This window comes from Asparagus officinalis, chromosome 1 (genome assembly GCF_001876935.1).
Source record: "Asparagus officinalis chromosome 1, Aspof.V1, whole genome shotgun sequence".
Classification (NCBI taxonomy): domain Eukaryota; kingdom Viridiplantae; phylum Streptophyta; class Magnoliopsida; order Asparagales; family Asparagaceae; genus Asparagus; species Asparagus officinalis.
The window spans coordinates 28,720,096-28,745,698 of record NC_033794.1 but is presented as its reverse complement, the minus strand read 5'-3'; the positions used below and the strand labels follow the sequence as shown (position 1 = coordinate 28,745,698).

Sequence of the window (25,603 nt, the reverse complement as noted above, 5' to 3'; positions counted from 1 at the left end):
GCAAATTTTGGTTTTCAGAAGTCAGATTTCTTGGTTACGTCATCAGTAGAGAGGGCATAGCAGTGGACCCGGCAAAGGTCACGACAGTTCTTAATTGGGAGCCACCGAAGACGGTGACAGAGATTCGCAGCTTTTTGGGTTTAGCTGGATATTACAGGAAGTTCATTCAAGACTTCTCGAAGATTGTGACGTCGATTACACACCTTACGAAGAAGGGTGTACAGTTCATATGGAGCATGGAGTGCTAGAAGGCCTTTGATATATTGAAGGCTAAGTTGACTACAGCGCCGATTTTGACTATTCCGAGCAGCGACAGGACATTCGTCGTATATACAGATGCATCGTTGACAGGCTTAGGAGGCGTATTGATGCAAACTCAGAGGATAGTAGCTTATATCTCAAGGCAGTTGAGGGTGCATGAGCAGAACTATCCCACTCATGACTTGGAGTTAGCAGCAGTGGTATTTGCACTGAAGTCATGGAGACACTACTTATATGGAGTGCAGTTTGAGTTATTCACAGACCATCAGAGTCTGAAGTACCTTTTTTCTCAGAAGGAACTCAATCAGAGACAGAGGAGGTGGGTTGAGTTTATCAAGGACTACAAATTCGCGATTCAGTATCATCCGGGGAAGGCGAACGTCATAGCAGATGCCTTAAGCAGGAAGCGTCGACATCGGATTTTAGTTTTGAGGTGTTCATTACATCGGGATCTTATCACTCTTAGCCAGTTTGATTTTAGACCCGAGATTGGAGGAACCAGTGTATTTTTGGGAGCTGTGTCAGTGCAGCCATCTTGGAGTGCCAGAGTTGTCAGAGCTCAATTGGGAGACTCTTGGATTCAAATCTGAAAGGAGGAGATTTCCAAGGAGCCTAAGACTGATTGGATCATTGGAGCAGACGGAGGTCTCCGGATGAAGGGCAGGTTAGTCATACCAGCCTGTGCCGAGCTGAAGAGAGAGTTACTTGATGAAGCTCATCGTACTCAGTACACAGTACATCCAGGGACTACTAAGATGTACAAGGACCTGAAGAGACACTTTTGGTGGAGTGGTATGCGAAGGGATATTTCAGAGTATGTGGCTAAGTGTTTTACCTGTCAGCAGGTAAAGGCAGAGCATCAGAGACCGGCAGGAACACTTCAACCTTTACCCATTCCAGAGTGGAAGTGGGTAGACATTTCCATGGACTTCATTGTAGGGTTACCGAAGTCGAAGAAGGGGAATGATTCAGTTTGGGTAATTGTAGACCGGTTGACGAAGTCGGCACATTTCATTCCAGTCAGGACTACCTATACTGCCGAGGCATATGCGAGGATATTTATCCGGGAGATAGTTCGACTTTATGGAGTTCCAGACACGATTGTATTGGATCGAGGTTCGGTGTTCACTTCGCACTTTTGGAAGAGTTTCCATGACTCTTTTGGCAGCAGATTATCATTCAGCAGTGTTTTCCACCCACAGACGGATGGTCAGACAGAGAGAGTAAATCAGTTGTTGGAAGACATATTGCGGGCTTGTGTAATTGACTTTCAACGCAGCTGGGAGGATCACATTCCATTGATAGAGTTCGCTTATAACAACAGTTATCAAGCGACGATCGGTATGGCCCCGTATGAGGCATTGTACGGGAGACCTTGTAGGTCACCGATATGTTGGGCTGAACCGGAGGACAACTTGATGCTTGGACCGGAGCTGGTGAGGCAGACTACTGAGAAGATAGCCTTGATCAGAGAGAGGATTCTAGCAGCTCAGAGTCGGCAAAAGAGCTATGCCGATAAGAGACAAAGACCCTTGGAGTTTCAGGTTGGAGACTCAGTTATGCTGAAGGTGTCGCCTATGAAAGGCGTACAGCGATTCGGACGACGGGGGAAGCTTGCGCCGAGATACATTGGACCATTTCAGATTCTGGAGCGTGTTGGAGTTGTGTCATACAGACTAGATCTTCCAGCATCGATGTCTAGTATACACAATGTGTTTCATGTTTCTGCTCAAGAAACACTTGCATGATGAGGAGTAGCAGCGAGTATTGGATACACCAGAGATTGAGATTCAGGAGGATTTAACTACTGTCGAGATTCCGGTTCGTATTCTTGCTAGAGAGGACAAGAGACTTAGAAACAATGTAATTCCCTTGGTGAAGGTTCAGTGGAACCGAGGAGGCATTGAAGAGATTTCTTGGGAGCGTGAAGAGGATTTGCGTTGCGACTACCCACACCTGTTTGAACAGGTAAATTAAAATTTTTATGATGAGTATCACCTGTTTGAACAGGTAAATTAAAATTTTTATGATGAGTATCTCGTATGATGTTTATATCTTTAGTTATATTTACATTTAACACTAGAAATGATGAGTATCTCGTATGATGTTTATATCTTTAGTTATATTTACATTTAACACTAGAATGAGAATATTTGCGCTTAATTCTTAATCTTTCAGAACACATAGTATATATATGGAGGGTTCCTTGTTTGGATTTTTCATCCGATGTACTAGTTCTACTAGATTAGGGTTTGAGCGGGAACATTACCATTTTAGATCGTTAAGTATAAATATCTCTATATGTTTACACTAGATTAGGGTTTGAGCGGGAACATTACCATTTTAGATCGTTAAGTATAAATATCTCTATATGTTTATCTGGAAGTTCATGTTGTGAGATGCGGAGATGCGTATGGTTTCCGAATTTCGAGGACGAAATTCTTCTAAGGGGGGAGAATGTAGAACCCCGTAAATTTTTTTATATGAATATATATGAATTATTAGTAAATAAATAATTCTTTTATGATAAATAGCTTAAGTTCATTGATATACATGATAATAAGTTATTTGAGATGATATGAGAGTTTGGGTGTAGAGTTTTGTGCGTTGGTTTTGCAAATTAGCAAAACATGCTCAAAAAACTAAATTTTTCCAGAACAGTCGACACATCAGTCGACTAACTGTATCGGTCGACACATCAGTCGACTGATACGCTGATTTCTAGTTTTTCAAGTTTCGGGTCTGTTTTGATTTGGTTCGGGTTTGGGTCGGGTTTAACAGTTCGTATATTTTCCCCTTCACCTGAAATCACCCCCCTCATCTTCAGAACTGAGAAAACCCTAGCTCCCTCTCCCCTATCTTAAACCCTAGTTTTGTTCTTGGTGATTTGGGGGAGAACTTGGAGGATTTTCGTCAAAATCTTTACATTGCAGCAAAGGGGATCCACTCTCTCAGATCCAGGAGTTGTTCATCACCCAAAGGCGAGTAACATCTCGCCCAACTCTGTCCCTTTTGTTTTACACGAATTTATTGAGTTTAATGCGTTTTATTGAGCCAAAAACGTATTTTTAGTACAAAGAATAAATCTTTATGGTATATGATGTGAAGTATTGAGCTTCTCAGTTTATAAAAAGATCATCAATGTTTCATTAAAGAGATCTAGATCTGAAAATGTTTGCCAAGAGTTATTTCATGATTTATGGATTTCAAAACGTATCAAACATGTTTTTATGCGTTTAAGGTTTTTGATAAATGTTTACATGTAGATCTTTCATTTCCAGTTTGGTAAATATATGTTAATATCAGTATTTTTCATGCTTGGGATTGATGGAGATGAGTTTAGATCAACTTTTGGGTGAATAATAACCTGTGCAGAGTTTCTGCAATCAATCGGTCGATTGATCAGTCGATCGACGGGCTGAAATCTCAGTCATCAGTCGACTGATCAGTCGACTGATGGGTTGATTTGGTTTTCCCAGTTCCGTAGTCGACAGATCGGCCGACTGGTGAGCTGAGGCTGTGCTGCCTGAGCTTGTCAGTCGACACATGAGTCGACTGACGTCATGACTCGACACCTCAGTCGACTGATGAGTTGTTTTACAGATTCTTAAATCTGTTTGAGTTGCTTTTCGGGGTTGCCTCGATGACCTGTCACTAATTCACCATGTTAATGATTTATCTGTACATGTGGGTTGACTTTTGACACAAGTTTAGATATGTACACTGAGACGCATGTGAGTATAGAATATGTATATCAGTCCGCATATACTTTTCACAATTACACAGTCCTCGTGTTGGACTATAATCCATAAAAGTCCTCGTGTTGGACTATAATCCATTTTTGTCCTCGTGTTGGACACTTAACACTTATTCCATGTGTTTGGAAAACCACAGTATCTAGTTCCTGTATCGGACATATTTCTTAACCTTGTATATGACTTTCTCACAGGAGTTTTATGACATGACACTTATGTAGATTATGACATGATAACATGATACTCATGTAGGCTATGATATGGCACTGTATTTATGCTCTGGGGTTTGTTGTATTTCTTTTATTATTGTTCCTGTACTAGAACTTCGGGTTTGGTGTTTAGGAATTTACAATTTGAGATACAAGGTATATACATGAGGGTTTCCTTCTTTGGATTATTTCGCTCGACGTACCTATGTTCGTGTTGTAAATTCCTAAATACTAAAAATCCTCTTTAGTAAGATCAATGATTTTAGATCTATTATGTATTATCTATATTTTCTTATACAACGAGCCTTGTTCCCTTGGGGTTGGTTATGATATTGCTCGCTAGCGCTTTGACGCTCGTTGTCCCTCCCCCTTTCAGGTAACGAGTCAGGAGCCCGGAGAGTTGCAGGTTGATGACGACATACTTTAGTGTTCAGCTGTCTATTTTAGCTATGTTTTATTTTGGAGCTCCACTGTAGTTTTGTTTGACATTTGAGGACTATTCTCTAGATGTTGTAAAGGCTGTATGCATTATTTCCTTTACTCAAATATTTGTACTTGAGACTTGATGAGTATTCCAGTTATCTATTCAAATATTGACTATGTATTTCTGTATGTTGGACGATGAGATATCAATGTGATCACTATCACTTCATCAGTTATTTCTTGTATTATCTTTTACTTGCTTTTGTACCTACACCTATTGTTGACTCCACTAGATAGATGTTAATTGTGATGGTGAAATATGTTATTGCACGGTGTGGTGCATGGCAGGTTTAACATTCTTGGTTTCACCTTGGACTACAGCCTTGTGTGAACCTAGGGGCGTCACAGCCCCCTTTAGGGTAATTTCATCTCTCTCTCTCTCTCTCTCTCTCTCTCTCTCTCTCTCTCTATCTCTCTCTCTCTCTCTCTCTCTCTCTTCTTAAAATGGGGCAGAAGAGTGTCTAACCATGATAATACAAGCCTAAGACCTTTTCCTTCGTCTCTCTCCTTCGTCTGCCCCCACGAATCAATGTTCTCCCCTCCTTTTATAGGCTAAAAGTGAGAGTTAACGGCCCTTAATTGTGGATTAAGTGGTTATTAAAGTAGGATATAATGTGAAGCGGTTATTCCCCAAAAATAGCTCCTAAAATGGCTATCTGGCGAGCTTCATGGCCTTAGTGAAGTTCGCTAAAGATGTGGGTAGATGTCGTTGATGTCATGAGCAAGGGTTGCTATGGACATGGGCGAGTCTTCTTTGGAAGTGGATGACTTGGTCCACATGAGTTGACATGGTCGGAGTCCATTAGTTGGTGAACTTAACACAAAATTTGATTCTAGGTTTGGCGGATTGATGATACCTTTCGATATGGCCTGGCGAGAAGGGATGACTCTGTCTGGCAAAAAGAGACGACTCGGCCTGGCAAGAAAGGACGTCTCGACCTGGCGAGAAGGGACATCTCCTAGCGAGAAGGGATGACTTAACCTAGCGAGAAAGGTAAGAAGTACTGCCTTTTTAGTCGGCCTCGAAAGTTCTCGACCCGAACTAGAGAAAAGCAATGTGACCTAGCAAGAATAGACGACTCCTTGTGAGAAGGCCGAGAAGTACCTCCTTTTTAGTCAGCCTTGAAAGTTCTCGACCCAGACTAAAGAGAAGGGACACCACCAAGCGAGAAGGGGTGACTCGACCTAGCGAAGTGTTTTGAGGGTCGACTCGCTTTTGATTTGGTCGGGTCGAGTTGATATGGGCTATTTGGCAAGGTTCGATTCAATTATCAGGCAACCTTCGATGCAGCTTATTGTGAGCTTGACTTTAGGTCCATTTAAAGTGTTTAGCCTATGGATGTTCACTTTTTGGATCCAAGCTGATCATTGGCCTGAGTGAAAATATATTTTGACCGTCTACAAGACCCCCCCCCCCCAAAGTTCAAAAGATCATGCGTTTCGATATGTCACTAGGATTGAAATACTTTAGGTAAATAGCTAGAGGTGTACTATTGGACGTGCCTTGAATTGTCTTATGAAACTTGTCTTTATTTGCCTACTTGGTTGTGAAAGATGTACTGTTGAACGTAACTTCCTTGGTTGTAGACTTGTATTGAAAAATCATAATGCTTGTACTCGTCAAAATCAATGTTTTGAATGAAGTTTGCCTTTTCAGTGAATTTCAACTGATTATGGGTATGAGCGAAGCTTGCTTGAGTGTGTCTGAATGTTTACATAGCTACTGGAGCATAGCTGGATCTTTGCGCAACTACTGGATTGTATCCAGATGTTAGTGTAACTGCTGGAGTGTATCTGGATGTTGGCGTAACTACTGGAGTGTAGCCGGGTGCTTAACCATAGTTTATACTCGTACGTAGTTGGATTATTCCATCATCTCAACCAAGCTAGGGAGATTCATAGTGTCCATAGTTTAGGCTCTCGTGTAGTTAGAGCGTAGGAAATAGTTTGTACTCATGTATTTGTTAGAGTCTATATAGTTTAAACTCTTAAGGTATTAGAACTGGAGAAATAGTTTGTAATCATATGCTCATCAGAGTGTAGGGAGTAGTTTAACCTCATATACCAGTCGGAGGTTAGGAAATAGTTTAACCTCATAATCCCATTGGAGGTTGGTGAGATCAACAGAGGTGTAATGTTAACATATCGACTCAAAGGGGACTTGACAAAGGTGTAAGTCCAAGACATACATACTGTTCAGATGAGTAGTGTTAACATGACAGTAGGAGAAGTCGATAGAGGTATAATGTTAACCAGTCAATAGAATCAAACAAATAGAGGTGTAATGTTAACATTGAAATAACCCGAGGAGGGGGGGGGGTGAATAGGGTATATGCTAATCTAATCCGATTTAATATCAATTAAAAATGTATTAACTAATTATCCTAGCAAGAATGATATTCAAGAAGATTATATGCAAGGATATTAAACTAAGGACGAAATAAACATGAGCAATGGAGAAATAAATAATGAGCACAAATGAAATGCCAAGGCAAACTCAAACACACAATATGATCACAGAGTTTGGTCCTTCCGATCTACATCTCCACTCCTCACTCCCAGGGATAATTCCACTATCATGATAGGTTTTCGACGTTCACCCAAAAATGTTACACCTCACAATTTGATTTTCTACGCTCACCGACAAACATTTACAATTCATACTTACAACTACACAATACCACCTCAAGTGTTGGCCTCTCACGTGTCACCTTCCTCAAGTGTTCGGAATTACCACCTCTCTCTAGGCTTTACTACCAACCCCACTCCTCTTGGAACCGACCACGTCTCTCACCTTACACTCCTCTTGGTGTACTTATGTAATACAATGTGATCTCACAACAAAGTCTCAAATACAATTGTTTGTTCTCTAATACAAGGATGAGAACTAAGTGTAAGCTCACTCTCAATTGTCACTACCCCCACAACTCAAATATACAATATGTGAAAATACTAAAAGCTCAAGTGAGTTGTGTGTAAACAATGAGTAATAACAAAAAACTGAACTTAAATCAATCTATCACAAATATGTATGAATCAAAATATAAATAAGCTAGAAGATAAGTTTAGAAAAACTTCTCTAAGAATGAAGAGAGAATAGATGACATTGAAGCTCAAACACAAATAGATGATCTCTTCTTCCTCTTGTGAAAATCTCTTCACGCAAACTTATAAACACACTAAACAAACTTTAAACACCCTTTAAACTTATTTAAAAACTTTATTGATTAAAGGAAATAGTTATGACAAAGGGGTATATATAGGGTGGAAGAACCCAGCCAAGAAAACACAAAAAAACCCTAAAATATTAAAATAAACAAAATCTGGAAACTAATCGTTATTGTACAACAGCTAGTTCATAAGTCGACTTATAAGTCGACTTATGTCTTATGAGTTGACTTGTTTCAGTTATAAGTCGACTCAGCAGACAAAAACAACAAACAAGAAAACATATTATAAGTCGACTTGCTGGGATTTTAAGTCGACTTAGCAGATAAAATTTGCAATTTCCAGAACACTTCATAAGTCGACTTGCTACAGTACATAAGTCGACTTATAAACATGCACAGTTATTGTTCATGTATGAAATCTGATTTTTGAAGTGCCTTAAAAATAGCAAATAAATTCCAAAAAAATATAAAACTTTAAAAAATAATTATAAACATGAAAATAAACATGTTACAAAAAGAGTTTTTCAAATTGCATCTCCCAATTGTGAAAACTCTTCATTTTGCAAAATAATCAAAAAACGTGAAAACTCAACAACATATGATTTTGACATTTTGACTTAAACTAAAGTTTGAATACTTTTGTATGGCTTTATAGACTTTAAAAAAGGTACAAACCAATATTTCAAGTCTATAATACATAAACACAATATTTTCTCAAAAATAATATTTTGCATAATATATGTATTTTATAAAAAAAATAAAATGATAAATATAAAACGTATGAGTATGTATATGAATATATCTGTTGTTTCATATTTATATAGCTAGACAAAAACCAAAACAATAAATATGAAATATGTAAGTATATAAAAATAACTATTTGTTTCATATTTATATAAACTTGAATGCTATAAAACCCAAAACGTGTATGTGTGTATATATGAGCTTTAAGTACCAACACACAAAGTATAAACTCCTAAAAACTAAATATACTAAGCAATGATCTTCATGACGCTCGATCTTGGTAACATGGATGAAACTTGATCTTGTATATGACTTGAATTGCAAATGGCTTCATAGCACTATTTCCGCCAACCTCCATTTGATATGATCGTTATGGCGCAATCCATCCAACCTCCAACGATGATATTTGTGTAGATTACCTAACAAAACAAATGCAAGCACTTGACGCACAATGTTAGGAATTATTTGTAATCATAAAAACAAGATTAGGGAGTAGGCTTATAAGCATGAGGCTACCAAACATATTAGCTTTGCAAAGTTAGTACTGTTTAGAGGTGTAGCATTAACATAATAGTACTAATAAATTTTGACAAAGGTGTAATGTTAACATGCGAAAGGGAGTGACCGACGGAAGTGTAGTGTTAACCGTTCAATTCAAAAGAGTCCAAGGAACGACTACTATTTGGAAGTATAGTGTTGACTTAACAGTAGGAAATCGATGAAAGTGTAATGTTAATTGATTAATTTTTAATAAGAGCGGATTGACAGGGGTGTAGAGTTAACAAGTCAAATTTGCTATAGAGGTGTAATGTTAACTAGTCGACGAAATGATTTGACAGAGGTATAATGTTAACTAGTCAGAACGTGAGAAACCGTTTAGAGGTGTAATGTTAACATGATAGTTTGATCAAATTGACACTATTCAGAGGTGTAATGTTAACCTGACAGTGATAATGTATTTAGAGTCAAGCAGAGATGTAATATTAACTTGATGATTCATTAGGGATTTTAATTGGATTTTTGGATTAAAAGATCAATGTCTCTGTTCAGAGGTGAAAACTTAAATGTGACCAGGATTTTTTTGTGGGGAGATGATATTGGCTAGAATCACTGGTGTGTTTCTTGAGAAACCTCCTGTTGATTGGCACCATGAGCCTATTACCATTTTGATCAATTAGGCGACTTGGTCTTAGTCGTTCATCGACTCAAGGTCATGACGTATAAGACTAAAGGAAAATTTTAACCCAAATGGAGCCCCATTTGGGTTGGAAGGCTCCATTTGGGTTGGAATTTTCCTTTAGTCTTATGCGTCATGACCATGAGTCGATGAATGGCTAAGACCAAGTTATCTTTTTTTGAAGGATCATACTCTGACTCTCCTGTTGAAGGCTCTCAAAATCCTTGACTGGTAGATCTTGATTCTTGGTTGAGCTTAAAGTCTCAGCTCATCTAGCGCTTCTAGTTCTTGAAGGCGCTTTTGATGATGTTCTTCGGTTGTCATCTTCTATGCGATAGCGATTCTGAGTGACGGTACCTGAATTTTTAGTGAGATCATGACTTCACATCCATAGACCAAGGAAAATAGCGTCAAGCTTATAGGGGTGCAGACTGTTGTTCGATAAGCTCATAAACACTCCCTAAGTTTCTTGTCCCAATCTCGTTTGTTGGAAAAGACAAATTTCTTTGGAAGTCTAATGATGCTTTTATTGAAAGCTTCAGTTCACTAGTAGAAAAATAGGCATCCTTGACGGGCTTTCCCGTCAGGGATGCCAAATATACCGTCAGCGATACGTATCCTTGACGGCTTCCCGTCAAGGATACGCCATCAGTAAAAGTCCCGTCAGGGAAAAAACATCCCTGACGGGCGGTCATCAGTAATGCTTATTACTGACGGCATCTTCCCTGACGGCTACGACCATCAGGGATGTGAAAACATCCCTGACGGCAAGCCCGTCAAGGATGTTATAACATCCCTGACGGGCTTGCCGTCGGGGATAAACATCCCTGACGGCAAGCCAGTCAAGGATGTTATATAATCACCAAAAAAATTATACTGATTTCATGCAAGATTTCCTATATACAATCCCTGCACTACATTCGAAATATATGCAATCCAAATTTCACAACAATCTCCACAACCATCTCGCATACATTCAAATTTCACAAATTTCATGCATTTTCCATATCTAGTATCTCGCATACATCCATACACTACATTCAAAATTTTCACAATCCAAATGTCACAAATATCAAGGTCTGATGCCTTTTGAGATTTAAAAAACTAAAAAGAAAGATTTAAAAATACAACAATTTTTAAAAACGAAGATGATCAACATACTAACTGTCTTATGAGATTTTGCATTTCTTTCTCTCCTTCCTCTGATGTCCTCAACTAGTGCCACCAAGTTGAGGGACAGAGTGCCTGAATGTTTCTTATTTTACTTCCATCACCAGTGACTTTTTTCGTTTCTTCTGCAGTATACATCAGTTTCGACAATGACAGTCCTTCATTCCGAAATACAAGCCATATTTCCTTGGCCTTTGACTCAAAAGATGCTACATACCAAAGTACTTCTCCCGTAGCCCGCTTAAGTAAGCAGTGATTCCTCTCTCCACCTGATGATAAAGTGAAAAATGAAAATTATCAAGCATAATAGTTGAGTCAGGGAAGAAAGTTTTATATCATTAAATGTCTATCACAGTTTTCATAATTGAACAGTACAAAAGCATGATATCTAAAGTAAATCAATACTAAAGAAAATCAATACCCTTTTAGTTATCCTATTTAATGACAAAATTAAATGATGACAACTATCAGTTTACTATTACAACAAGTATCAAATAGCTGGAAGACAGAGGTCAATATTTTTAACTCCATGTCTCGAAAAAGTGACTCCTGCCTTCATACTCTATCGGTTCTTAAGCTAAATATCCAAGAGAGGCATGAGCACCATGACGAGAGAGAATAAAGGGAAATTTGTAAAATTAGTAGAAAATAACGGGTCAAGAAAAAATATACAAGAATTTAGAATATAAAGAACAGGAAATCAATATCTGTGAAATGACGACATATAGGTTAAGGAGAATTGCATCTGTAAAATGAATGCTAACAAGTTACCATAATTGATAAGAAGATGCAAAATGATGAGACCTCAAATAAGGATGCCTCAAAACTTGAAAGCAGTCAGTACCAATGGGAATTTATAATGTAGATAATGCAATTATACAAGAGCGAGTAAATTGTGTTGAAGGAGATGCACCTTAAGTACTCCTTGACTGAGTTCTCCCAGATAAGTTCGTGCCCCGCAACAGGATGATGTCATTAACAACCAACAGACTGCAAAGAAGTAAAACAAGTACTAATAGTATACAACACGAGTAACAGTAATACAAATTTCTGGCTATGGTTACTTCACATTTCTGATATGTTCATAGCTAGGAGGTGCTTGTTGAAAAGTTGCATAAACAATTCGCTGCAATTACAAATACACCGTAAGGAAAGCAACAATTAAGATATAAATTATTTATCTGATATGCAGGATCCAACTTTCGGTAAAAATACACAAAATTTTGAGCTCTAAATATCCCCCAAACAATACTTTTATAGCAGGGGCATGTACTTATTTACTTTTTATTAGTGACAATTCTTAAGCATTCTGTTTTTATTGATCGATAAATTAAATAGATACTCTCAGTTGTCAAGCTAATGCCCAACAAAATTAGATTATTAAATTCCAAATAAACTGTTACACAATACATTTGATATTGCAAAATATATGCATGTAAGAAGCAACATAGCTTGAGCATAACCTTCAATAATACTCAGGCTTTTGGAGAGAAATTGAAACCTTGAGAACACAATTTATAATGAAACATAAGGAGTCGCACACAAAATGAGATCATATTTGCGGCGAGCGCCTAATCCAAACTTCTCAGTCATATCAAGCTCATTTATGCCCTCAGGCAAACTCCATTCAAAATAAAATAGAAGATTAGCAAGAACCAGCTCCATTGAAGCCAGTCCAAATAAAATCCCTGGACAAATTCTTCTCCCAGCTCCAAAAGGTATGAATTCATAATTCGTTCCCTTCAAATCAACTGAGCTCCCTTCAAATCTCTCTGGCCTGAACATCTCAGGCTCATCCCAGTACATTGGATCCCTCCCCATCGCCCATGCATTGAACACGACACGGGTACCTGCAGGTATATCATAACCGTGTACCTGACATTTCGTCGTCGTAGACGAATCCCCGTCAAACATCGAGCTCGTCGTCGACCAATCCATCGACCCGCGCCTCTTATGTCTCCCTCCTCCGCCTCCGGCCCCCTGCTGAAACCCTAACCCTAGCCCCTCGAAAAACACCGTGTCAACCGACAAGCTCCTCCCGCGTGCCGCCGCTGGGAGCGGCCGATGAGGAGCGTCGCCGGAGGCGGCGGGGGTGTCGTCAGAGAGGGAGGGGAAGTCAATTTCAGAGATGCTGAAGTCGGGGTCAGAGATGCTGAAGTTTATTTGGATGTTGGTCTTGGGGTCTGCGGGGTGATGAAATTTTTGGGATGGATTTTTTTGGCGGTGGGAAGAAATTTTTGGGGATGAATTTTTGGCGGTGGAATGAATTTTTTGGGGAGAACTGAGAGAAAAACGGGACTGGTAAAAAGGGGTATATAGCCAACATCGCTGACGGGCTACCCGTCAGCGATGTTCATATCCCGTCAGCGATGTTTACATCGCTGACGGGATCGAAACACTAGTGACGGCAACATTTCTGACGGTTAATCCCGTCAACGATGTAAACATCACTGACGGCAATGTCCCGTCAGTGATGTTGCTGTCAGTAAAACCCATTTTCCACTAGTGGTTAGACTATTAGCAGCTGGGTTGTATAGCATGGAAGCCACATCTTGAATTCTGAACTTGTTGCAGAATTTGAAGAACGGTCAACCATTGTCGTGAATGATTTGTCTAGGAATGTCGAATCGATAGATCACATGATGTCTTAATAATTTGATCACTTGAGATGTCTTGACTTCTCTGAGGGGAATAGCTTCAGCTCATTTGGAGAAGTAATCTGTAATGGCCAAGATGAACCAATGGCCTATGGTGGACAGCGATCTGATTGGCCCAATGATGTCAATGCCCCATGTTTCAAATGGCCATGAGGCAACGGTTAGATGTAACTCTTTTGAAGGTTGATGTAGGAAATCAGCATGGACTTGACACACACAACATCTCTTAGTGTAGGCCATTGCATGCCGTAATTATCATTCACTAATAATAGCCTGACGAAGTCGGCCTTAATGAGTTCCACATGTGCAAACATGGGCTTCTTTTATTGACTCTAGAGCTTCACGTAGTGATAAGCATTGGAGTAACAAACCGTCGAACGATTAGCAGTACAATGCCTATGTTGCGAGATTGTAAAAGAAGCAGTACGATCTCCTTTGGATAGGGATTCTACATTATGCCATGAAAGGCATAATCGACGATCTGGTACTACCAATCATTTTCTTCGAAATGAGTTGGCATGATATGCCCTTCTTTAGCTTCTAGAATTTGCTCTGGGGAGCAGTTGATGGCTGGCCACTGTGATGTGCCTAGTAGATTTAGGAGCTAAGGCAAGTGTGGATGCAAGGGATGTCAAAGCATCCGCATGGGTGTTTTCGAAATGGGCTACATAGTTGGTATAGAAACCTTCGAAGAACTGAGCAAGCTTCGTAGCCGCTTTGTGGTAAGGTATGATATTGTAGTGGCGGACCTCATATTCTCCCTAGATTTGATTAATGATTAGCTTTGAATCACTATGGGTCTCAAGGTATTTGACATCCATATCTTGAGCAAGTTGCAAATCGATTATAAGGTCATTATATACGGCTACGTTATTGGAACATGGCTCGGTCAATGAATAGGTCCGAGGAAGGACATGTTTATAGGGATTGATCAGCACCCACCCCCACACCTATGACAATAACTCCTTCATGGCTCCATTGCGATGCGCCATTGAAATAGAGTACCCACTCAGGGACAGAATGATTTCACAAGTCTAAAACTTAGAGATTCTGGCTTTATCATGAGTACCCGCAAATGGCTAACATCTAATGTTATGTTGGGTGTAGAGGTTGTCGTCAGACATATGAAGTTGAACTTGATGACTAATTGCTCCGGAAGAGGTTGTACTATTGAACATACCAAAGAACATAGTGTTGCTATTAAGGGCTCATGCCCTGCAAGACGAAGCCAACAAACTAAGGTGACATTGCTGGGGAAGTGTTACCATAGTCAAAAGAGGCTGTGTTGGTGTTGCTGACGAAGCATTACCATAGCGGTGATACATTGTGTTGGCGTTGCTAAAGAAGCATTACCATAGCCGCAGGAGGCCTAGTTGGCGTTGGTGAAGAAGCATGGCCAAAGCCATATGAGGCTGGGTTGGCGCTGCTGAGGAAACGTTGTCATAGTCACAGGAGGCTGTGTTGATAGTTCCGCTTAACGAGATTTGGAGAGTGTTGAACTTCGATCAGGAGGATTGTCCTGTTTCACTCTCATCATTAGAGGATTATCTTGTCTCACTATCATCATCTTCACAGCTTGGCCATGGATCATGTTGATTGCATATCTCAGTGGATTACTCGGAAATTTCCACCTGCTCATTCAGATCTTTCCACGAGTTAGCTTTGACAGTGCCCATGTGGGTTTCCACTCGTCTGCGAAAGTTATGCCGGCATGTTTAGAGTAACATCGTCAGCGACATATCCCGGCAATGCAAGCTTAAATTATGAAACCGCTTGATGTAGTCTCTGATGGAGTCGTCTCCCCTTTGTTTCTCTAAAAGGAGCATGATCATGGTTATATCAGACTAGTCCTTGTGGAATTGGGACAAAACTTGTACGGATATATTTTTCCCCATCGTAAAGCTTACAATCATCAAAGTGGTGTTAAGCTTAGTAGCTACTGAAAATATCTACTTTGAACAGTTGGATGTGAAGACTGTCTTTCTTCATGATTACTTGGATGAAGAAATCTACATAAAGCAACATATTGGTTTCATACAGGAAGGAAAGGAAGAGATGATGTGCAGGCTCAAGAAGAGCTTGTATGGCTTAAAACAGGCTCCAGGATAGTGGTACAAGAAGTTTGATAACTTCATGCAGAGCAATGGCTATGGCAGATGTAATTCAGATCGTTATTTCTACTTTAAGAGGTTCGAGTCCATCTATATCGTGTTGTTGCTATACATAGATGACATGTTAGTTGTAGGGTCATGTTTACAAGAGATAAACAAGTTGAAAAAATAGTTAGTAAAGGAGTTTGCTATGAAATATCTGGGTGCAGCTAAGCAAATTCTTGAGATGCGAATCAGTCGGGATATGGCTAAATGGATGTTGAAGTTGAGTCAGGCTGAATACATTAAGAATGTGCTTTAGAGATTCAATATGCAGAATGCAAAGGCCGTTGGCGCGCCCCTTGGAAGTCAGTTCAGGTTATCTGAGGAGAAGTCACCCAAGACAGATATAGAGAAGGAGTCCATGACCAGAGTGTTATATTCATCAGCCATTAGTAGTCTTATGTATGTGATGGTTTGTACGAGACCGGATATTGCCTATGCAGTGGGAGTTATGAGCAGGTTTGTAAGAAATCTAGGAAAGCAGCATTAAGAGGCCATGAAGTGGATATTGTGATACTTGAGAGGGACCACGGATATGCCACTGTGTTTTAGGAGAAAGAGCTTAGTACTGCAGGGATATGTGGATGCAGACTTTGCCGGTGATCATGATACAAGGCGAAGTACTACGAGGTATGTTTATACCTTAGGGTTGACAACAGTAAGCTGAGTCTCACGTTTGCAGAAGATAGTGACGTTGTCCATGACTAAGGTAGAGTATGTCGTAGTGACTGAAGCTAGTAAGGAGATGATTTGGTTGACCAAGTGTCTGGAAGAGTTAGGTATGAAGCGGGGGGAACAAAGTTCTTTATTATGGTAGCCAGAGTACTATACACCTTGTCAAGAACCCAGTATATCATGTCAGAATGAAGCACATCGACGTACGTTACCATTTCATACGCTCACTGATAGAGGATGGGAAGTTACTATTAGAGAAAATTTTGGGGAGCCAAAATCCTACAGATATGTTGACAAAGACGATGACTATCGAGAAACTAGAATTGTGCATAACTTTAGTTGGCCTTCACGCGTAGGAGATGAGGGCAGAACAACGCTAGGAGGACAGGTGAAATCATCAAGAATGATATTGATTGAAGAAAGAAATTCTCCAGGTAGGAGAAGGTGTTTGCTAAGATGGCTAGAGTTCAAGAGAGCTTGTTGATGGAGGTTTGGTCTCCAAGTAGTAGATTGTTGGTTTTAGGGGTGTAGACCCAAACTTTGGAACAAGCATGCATAACAAGATTTTTTCTAAGTCTAGAAACCAGGCGAAGTAGGCGAACTTCAGTTTAGGCGCAGTAGGCGAACTTCAGTTTAGACGAACTTAAGTTCAGGCGAAGTAGGCGAAGTTCAGTTCAGGCGAAGCAGGCAAACTTCGTAGTTTAGGCGAACTTCGCAGTTCGGGCGAACTTCGTAGAAAACAGATTCCTATTTTGTTTCATTTTTAGGGTTTCCCTATAAATAGGGATGTGACGGCTGTGTTTTTCCTGCTGTTGTTTCTGATTTTAGTGATTTTAGCAGTGATTTTTAGAGAAAACCCAGCACTTTGAGATCAGAGATCTTAGAGAAAGAGATAGCTGTTTACAGGCATTGTAATCTTCATCAATAATCAAAGAATTCTGGTATGGCTCCTAAAGACGTAGGCATGTTTGTCGAACCTCGTTAAATCTAGTGTCTTTTCTTCTTTATTTATTCTTTCCTACAAGATTTTATTTTGTTGTGATTTCTTGCTTGCAATTCTTTCGACACAAGATCCGAAGGGCACGGGTCGTTGTTTCAACCCTAACACATCCAAGGACAAATCCTTAATTTTGATGCAACATTTCAATACTCCTTTGGACTTGTGTGGGAAATGACATGGATTCATTGGTCTTAAACTAATTTTGATGCAAAGGTTTTAATCAAGTATTTATGCAAATAATGAGTAATACAAATAATGAGGAGATTCATCCCATGTCTAGTGATCATCCAAATAATAGAATCAATTTCTTTCTGGATAATTTGAGACCGTTTCGTGATCAAATCAAATTGAAAATGAAATGTTAAATGACCCTTTCTTTTTTTCATCAGTAAAGACATCTACTCCTCTATACCTAAAGGAGAAATTAAAGAATTATTGTTCATACTACAGTAAATGTTATATGGAATATTGTAGCATAAATAGTAACTCAAATCTGTATCTTTCTTCATGTATAGAGAAGTAGATATGATTTCTAATTTAAGCATATATTAACTAAATTAAATGTATAAAACTTAGATGGAGGCAAGTTTAAAATACAGTGCTAAAAAAATAGGGGGGCATAATTTGCACGGGTGCGTGCTAGTAGGATAAAAAGAAAACGGTTAACAATTTGGGACGAAGAAGAAAAGTGCTTAGGACTTTGAAAATCCAAAAAGTACCCCTAACTTCTTTGTTCGTGCGTCCAGCTTGAAATATAAAAGAGCACACTAAATTTGGAAAACTTTTATTTCCACCTCAGTTGTTCCATCAATGGTTCCATATTTCGGGTCAAAAAGAAATTATTCTTATATTATTCAGTTTTTTTGCTCAACTTTCCATTTATTACTATCTAGTTACCAAACATGCCTTTAATGTCATCTCAATTTCTTGATGCAAGAGGAGATAAAAAATTATGTACGTTTTCATTATATATAGTGTCATATTAATAGAATCAGAAATCATTATCCTAATTTTATTAGGATAGTTGATTTCATATTTGATTACCATATCATGATAACTAGTTTGTTGATTTCATATTTGATTACCTTATCATGCTTACTAGTTTCATATTAAATATCTTTTCTTCAATTTGTTATCTCAATTTCATTAGTATCTTATCTCAAATATGATATTAAATATCATAATTAATCTATTACTATTATAAAAGTGTGTTGGTATGTTAAAACATTTCTTCCCAAAGTGCCCTCCAACATACATACATGCACACACAAAATACATGCATTCATATATAAGTCATACTTCTTTAAATCCTTCAAATCAAACACATGTGTACATACCACATACATGCATACATTAAAATATATGCATACTATGTTACAATTGATGTCCACGTTATCAATTGTATTAATAACATACACGTTATCAATTGTATTAATAACATAAAAATGCACTATCTTAAAAATGTTACCTCAATGCACGTTATCAATACAATTTTATGTTATTAATACAATTGTTTTAATACACGCACGATACACGCACGATATCTTGTACGTTATCAATACAATTTTATGTTATTATTAATACACGCACGTTACCTCAATTGTATTGATAACAATTGTATTGATAACGTTACCTCAATGCACGTTATCAATTGTATTAATAACATACACGTTATCAATTGTATTAATAACATAAAAATGCATACATATTATCATCAGTTACAAATTTTTTTTAAATGTTATTTACACTTTTGTCTATTCTATCTCATATAAATATACTCCATACTCAACTTCCATCTTACCAAATCTTATCAAATCCTTTCTAAAAAAAAGAGATGGAAGCAACACTATGTGATTCAAAAAGGTTAGTAAAATCTGTTAGATCTACATCATAAAACTTGAGATCTAAAACCATATAGCCATGATTAATTCAAAGAGATTAGGGATTAAACAAGGGATTCTAAAGAAGCGGAAGCTTATACTATGAATCCATTGCTTGCTCTTGGATTTTTGGGTGTTGGATCTTTAACCTTAGGGTTCTCTCTAAACGAATTTCTCTAGCGTAGATGGGACGGTGCTAGAATGTAGAGTTAACCCTAGGTTAGGGACCATACCCCTTATTTATAGATGTTGTACTTTTGAATTTTAGCCCTCAATAAAATCTACAATTACAACCTGGTATTCTGCACATATGACCCCATGATCATTTAATACCAAATAACCCAATTAATTGATCACTTTAGTGGGTTATCCTGAAAGATAGCAATACAATTGTTTAGTTCTATGTGCACAGATAGATTGTATAGATTAAATCAACATTCTCACTTGGGCCCATATGATTCTTAGAACTGTGTGATACTTATGAGTCAAATGTTATATGAATGGTTTTCCGATTCAATCTCCGGTCATTGACTTATCTCAATATAGGATCAAAGCGGCTTCGGGTCATTTATAGTGACTCGACCCATCAATGGGTACATATATAATACAATCAAATGCATAATCAATCATGGATGTGCAGCATGAACAATTTACATGCATGTTGATCAGTAATGTCATATTTTCAACTGATCTCCTTAGTGAGGTCAAAACCAACATAATGTAACAGGGTGGGTCTTACTGAAATTTTTTGAGTCAAGACAATCAAACAACATAAAGCACCACAAATACAAACTCCCACTAAATATATATCCTCAAGATAATACAACACCATATGACGTAGTCATGCCATGAAAGACCCTGTAGGGGGCAATCCCTGTAGTAAGAGATCAGCTTATCATGGGAGTCTTGTCAAATGTGCTCTATGATATCTGTCACTCTGGTACCCTTTCTTTCAAACCGGAACTTAATGGTCGATATGTTTTGATTAGTTGAGCTCCTGTTGTTGATTGGAATACATGTTACTGCAGGATTTTTGTCACAAGTATGCCTTAGTGGTCTTTCATTTCCAAAATGCGAAGTCCCGTGACAAATTTCGCGGGCATATTTGCCCTGATTGGGATGCCTCATAGAAGCTACAAATCTGCGTTGCCACTAGTGTGAGGAAGCTACTAGTGTTTGTTTGACCTGTTTCCATGATTATAGTCCTCCTGCTAATCAATAAAATGTTTAGCCTGAATGTAGCACTTCCTGCTATCTTCTTCGAACACAAAAACTCCTCGCTTAGCACGCAACTCTAGTGAGGCCTGTTTTATTTCTCGATTCTCCGATATTAGAAATGGACGAATAATCCTGCATCTAAATCATATGCTTACAGGGGTGGTCAGTGGTCCTGTGAAAACGACCGAGTCTACGTATTCAACCCGTAGCATCAAAAATCCGATGTTTTTCATGCAATGCAGGAATTCTTAATTTTTTCCTTTGAGAGCTCTCTTTCATGTGAGTAGGATAATCAAGGTTTAATACGTGTTAACTGGTTTAGTCTTTCTCGAGTAAGAAAAGACACCAGAATCCAAGTCTGAGGAATTTTCTCTCGAACCCTAGAGTAGGGGATAAGTCACGTTCGTAATATGTGTTCATTGTTAGTCTCCTTGACCGTAAAAAGGGACAAAAAGCCGCATGATATTCGACAGTCATTGCGCATGTTGTTATTGAGGATAACGACCATAATCCGTGTCTTACACGCGTGGAAATTTTGATCCTAAATCTAAAAAGGGCAGTAAGTCAACGCCTAACACATGTTGCAGAAATTAGTCTTCATCAGGTAAAGAAATGATATCCAATATATCTAAGTAAACTGTCTTTCTTATCTTTTTTTGAATTCTAAGAAGGATAAGTCAGCGCGTAACACGCGTTATTAGCCGGTGAGTCATCATACCCATTTTAGTTCACCATAAGATGAATCTAACCAAACAGTCTCACGTACCTATGCGAATTATGTAGTTACTAAAAGAGTTATCCCTCTATATTTGAAATACAAATCGTTTATATGGCAGACAAATGCTTTAACCAAGTGGATATGCTTAATGTGTATCTAGTGCTAGCCCGATTCAAACGGCTAGTCGGTAAACTCAATCCAAAACATCTGTTGTATGGATGAGGGTTTGCCAAACACATACTAAATAAATGACTAAGGAGTAATTACAAAGCATCTCTTATAGCTTGGTCTCGGTGAACTGGCATCCCAATAACCCCGAGGATAACAGAGTTCCCATACCTGGCATACATTAGACTCATCACCTCATATAGATGAACTCAGCTGTAAGTACGCCGATTGGTCATGAAGCCCAACAGTTGAGGGGACCCTCAAAGTTCAATATCGATTATAAGTTTTGAACTGATGTAATTCTTCGAAGTACTGACGATATGAGTTATCTAAACTATGTTAACGCCGGATAAGAGTGCTTAATCCTTACAACTCAAGAGGGTGCTACCTGAACCACCATTTCGAGCCGCTAAAGTCTTACATGTGTCATAAGGTCTTGTAGGCTTGACTTCAAAACAAGGGGTAGTTCATCTGAATAATTCGCTGGTCAATGAATATTAAGGCTTATAGGAAAATAGTCTCCTTAAGGATTAAGTGTTGTAATAGATTACTCCAGAGCATGTTTTCGCAAATATCATGCTCACTGTTACCATCTAGGTCCGTGAAAATTTTTAAGAAGTTGCTCCAACGTCCTAACTCAATGACCAGAGCTAAGTTCAAGATGATTAGTAGACCAACTTCGAGGTTAGGATTTCGGAAGACCGTCAGATGGATTCAAGAACGCAAACGGTCGAAAAACTATCCATTCGACGAATACTGAGTAGAATTGAAGATTGAAAAAGTTAGATTTGAAGTGTTCACAGGTCTTCTACGCTGATTTCCTCAAAAAAATGCTGAGAGATTAAAAACAAGGGCCTATTGTATCCAAAGCACTCAAGACTCCCTCGTATAGACAAGGAGAATTGAGTCTGAGAATCTGCAAATACTATTAAGAAGGGGTATCTCGTGGGTCTAAAAATGCTTGTATATGGTGGTGCAGATCTCCGCCGAGACAAAAAGACGACGCTAATTGAACGGATTATTATCCAAGTGTCGTAAAGAGAGATGGTCGATAGAGCTCCAAAAATGATCATCCTTAAGTCCGTAAGAAATTGCTTATTGAACGATAGAATGAACTGATGAGCATTGTCAGCGATTTAGTGTAGTGCGCAAGCTTAGTAGCCTAATATGACAAATAAGATCCGCAAAATTGGTGGAAAGCATTACAAGTCTGTAAAAGGTTAACAGTGAGCAGAAGCCAGAATGCAACTAGAACAACGGTGTCTAAAGCCATTAATTCGCTGAACCTTAGGTCTGGAGGCTTGGACTACACAAGTTCGCCAGAGACAGGCCTGGTGAACATGGGTCGTTTCGTTCTCAAAGAAGGCCGAGCCACTTCGACCTGTCCCTGCACTGGGGCCGGCACACCAAAGACCTATGCGCACCCGACTTTCCAAAACGGTTTTGGGTGATTTCTTTTGCGGGATATTCTGTAATTTCCAATAAAGTTTTTGTGAAACGTAATATCATTACAATCAAATTCGTCATCTGCTGAATACATGACACAACGTGCTATTCTTTCAACAAGGAATGAGTATGTTGATGGACTTAATGAAAAATTAATTGCATTATTTCCTAGTGAAGCTAGAACATTCTTTAGCTTTGATGAAGCAGTAGATGACACAAATAATTATTACCAAGAAGAGTTCTTGAACACCTTAATGCCGATTTTAGTTTATTGCCAACCATCAAATGTAAGAAAATTATGGAACGATCATTTTGAAGCGATGGCAGAAGATTTCAAGGGAGGAGTAGATGAATACATGCTACCAGCTCGTGTTGCATGGACATTAAAAAGCATTAGTCTATTCCTTGAGAGTATGGGTAAACATATTGCAGATTATGATCTACCATTACTGATACATGATGATGTTGACCAATGTCAAACTTTACCGAGAGAAATTATTGATGAAAGGGAGATAGACATTCCATTTGAAGATTTTCATGCTCAATCGAAGTTAAACCCGAGGCAAAAACAAGCCTTCGATATCATATTAGATAGAGTCAACAAAAAAAAATCTGGAATATTTTTTGTGGATGGTCCGGGAGGAACAGGTAAAACTTTTCTTTATCGTGCATTGCTTGCAAATCTAAGATCAAAAAAGATGATAGCATTAGCAACAGTGACATCATGAGTGGCTGCAGCAATAATGCCAGGAGGGCGAACTGCACATTCGCGATTCAAAATTCCAATTACTGCTAATGAAACTACAATGTGCAATATATCAAAGCAGGATGGAACATCAAAATTGATACGATTGGCATCACTTATAATATGGGATGAAGCACCTATGGCAAAAAGATTTGCGATTGAGACGGTTGACAGAACATTGAGGGATGTAATGGGTGACAAAAGATTTTTTGGTGGAAAAGTAGTCGTGTTTGGAGGTGATTTTCGTCAAGTTCTACCAGTTGTTCCACGGGGCACTAGAGCAGAAACAATCAATGCAAGTCTTGTGAAATCATATCTCTGGGAAAAAAATGGAGAAATTATCTCTCACTATTAATATGAGAGCAAGAACTGATCAAGTATTTGGAGAGTTCTTATTGCGCGTTGGGAATGGAGAGGAACCCACAATAGATGAGAATTTGATACTTCTTCCACATGAAATGGTAGTAGAATATGACAATGATGAAAACTCTGAAAAAAATTTGATTGATGCTATCTTTCCATCATTACAATCAAATTCGTCATCTGCTGAATACATGACACAACGTGCTATTCTTTCAACAAGGAATGAGTATGTTGATGGACTTAATGAAAAATTAATTGCATTATTTCCTGGTGAAGCTAAAACATTCTTTAGCTTTGATGAAGCAGTAGATGACACAAATAATTATTACCAAGAAGAGTTCTTGAACACCTTAATGCCGAATGGACTACCGCCTCACAAATTGATTCTTAAAAGAAATTGTCCGATCATGCTGTTACGTAATCTTGATCCATCTAATGGAATGTGCAATGGCACACGAATGATCTGTAGAGGATATGAACATAATGTTATCCATGCTGAAATCACAATTGGTCAACATTCTGGTCAAAATGTCATGATTCCGAGAATACCATTATCTCCAGCTGAAAATGAGGGTTATCCATTCCAATTTCGTAGAAAACAATTTCCAATCCGACTATGTTTTGCAATGACAATAAACAAAGCGCAGGGACAAACAATACCTTATGTTGGAGTTTATTTGCCACACCATGTATTCTCACATGGTCAATTATATGTTGCATTATCAAGGGGGATATCAATGAGAACAACTAAGGTGTTAGTGAAAGTTGACCAAACAAGAAGAACAAAAAAAACATACGCAAAAAATATTGTGTATCCAGAAGTATTATTGCCTCAAAGGTAAATCAACTCATCAATTTCATGACTCATTATTTTTTCATTCTATGATGCACAGTTTGTACAAATTAACTTTCAAACAATTATTATCTAACAAAATATTCTAATATGCAGCGAAGATGTGTATTAAAGTTGTTAACTATTTACAATGCAACGGACTATCTTTGATCTCAAAGGTAATTTCCCCATTTATGTAACATTTATAGTTAGGTTTGATCTTCCATAAATTTATGATGCCTGATCATGCTCGATTCAGTTCTGTTTGCAGGTCATGGACTCTAGCTATTATAGATCAAATTGTTTTGCTGCATTCCGATTCCCTATGGCTCTCTACAGTTTGACAAAGATGCATCTTTTGAAGTTGATTAATCCTGCTAAAATTGAGCTCCTTTCTGTCTATTTATATCAAACTTAAATAAAATTTGATTATGCTACATTAAGTGAACATATAATTAAATAATTCCGTTTACTTCATTTATTTATAGTCTTTTTGATCAATATACTGGTTTTTTATATGCCAAATTAGTGTTTTTTATTATGCTATTTATAACCCTATAACATCTATTTATATCATAAATAATACATATTATCTATGACATCTTTCATGTATATGTCAAGTAGAAAAAAATTTAATTAATGCAATAAAAACTATAGGGCTACATATAAACATGAAAGTATTTACACGTGCAACGCACGTGCACCATACTAGTTTATTAAATATCTTGTCACTCCTTTATTTACCAAGAGTGATTAGTGATTTACGATTAGCCTTACAC

At 38.2% G+C, this 25,603-nt stretch overlaps 1 protein-coding gene across 1 annotated transcript; it reads left to right on the top strand.

The window, feature by feature from the left end:
* On the top strand, positions 23,986-25,242 carry LOC109832706 (ATP-dependent DNA helicase PIF6-like). The gene is made up of 2 exons (XM_020400112.1): positions 23,986-24,744; positions 25,096-25,242. The coding sequence occupies exons 1-2, from the start codon at positions 23,986-23,988 to the stop codon at positions 25,240-25,242; spliced, it is 906 nt and encodes a 301-aa protein (XP_020255701.1).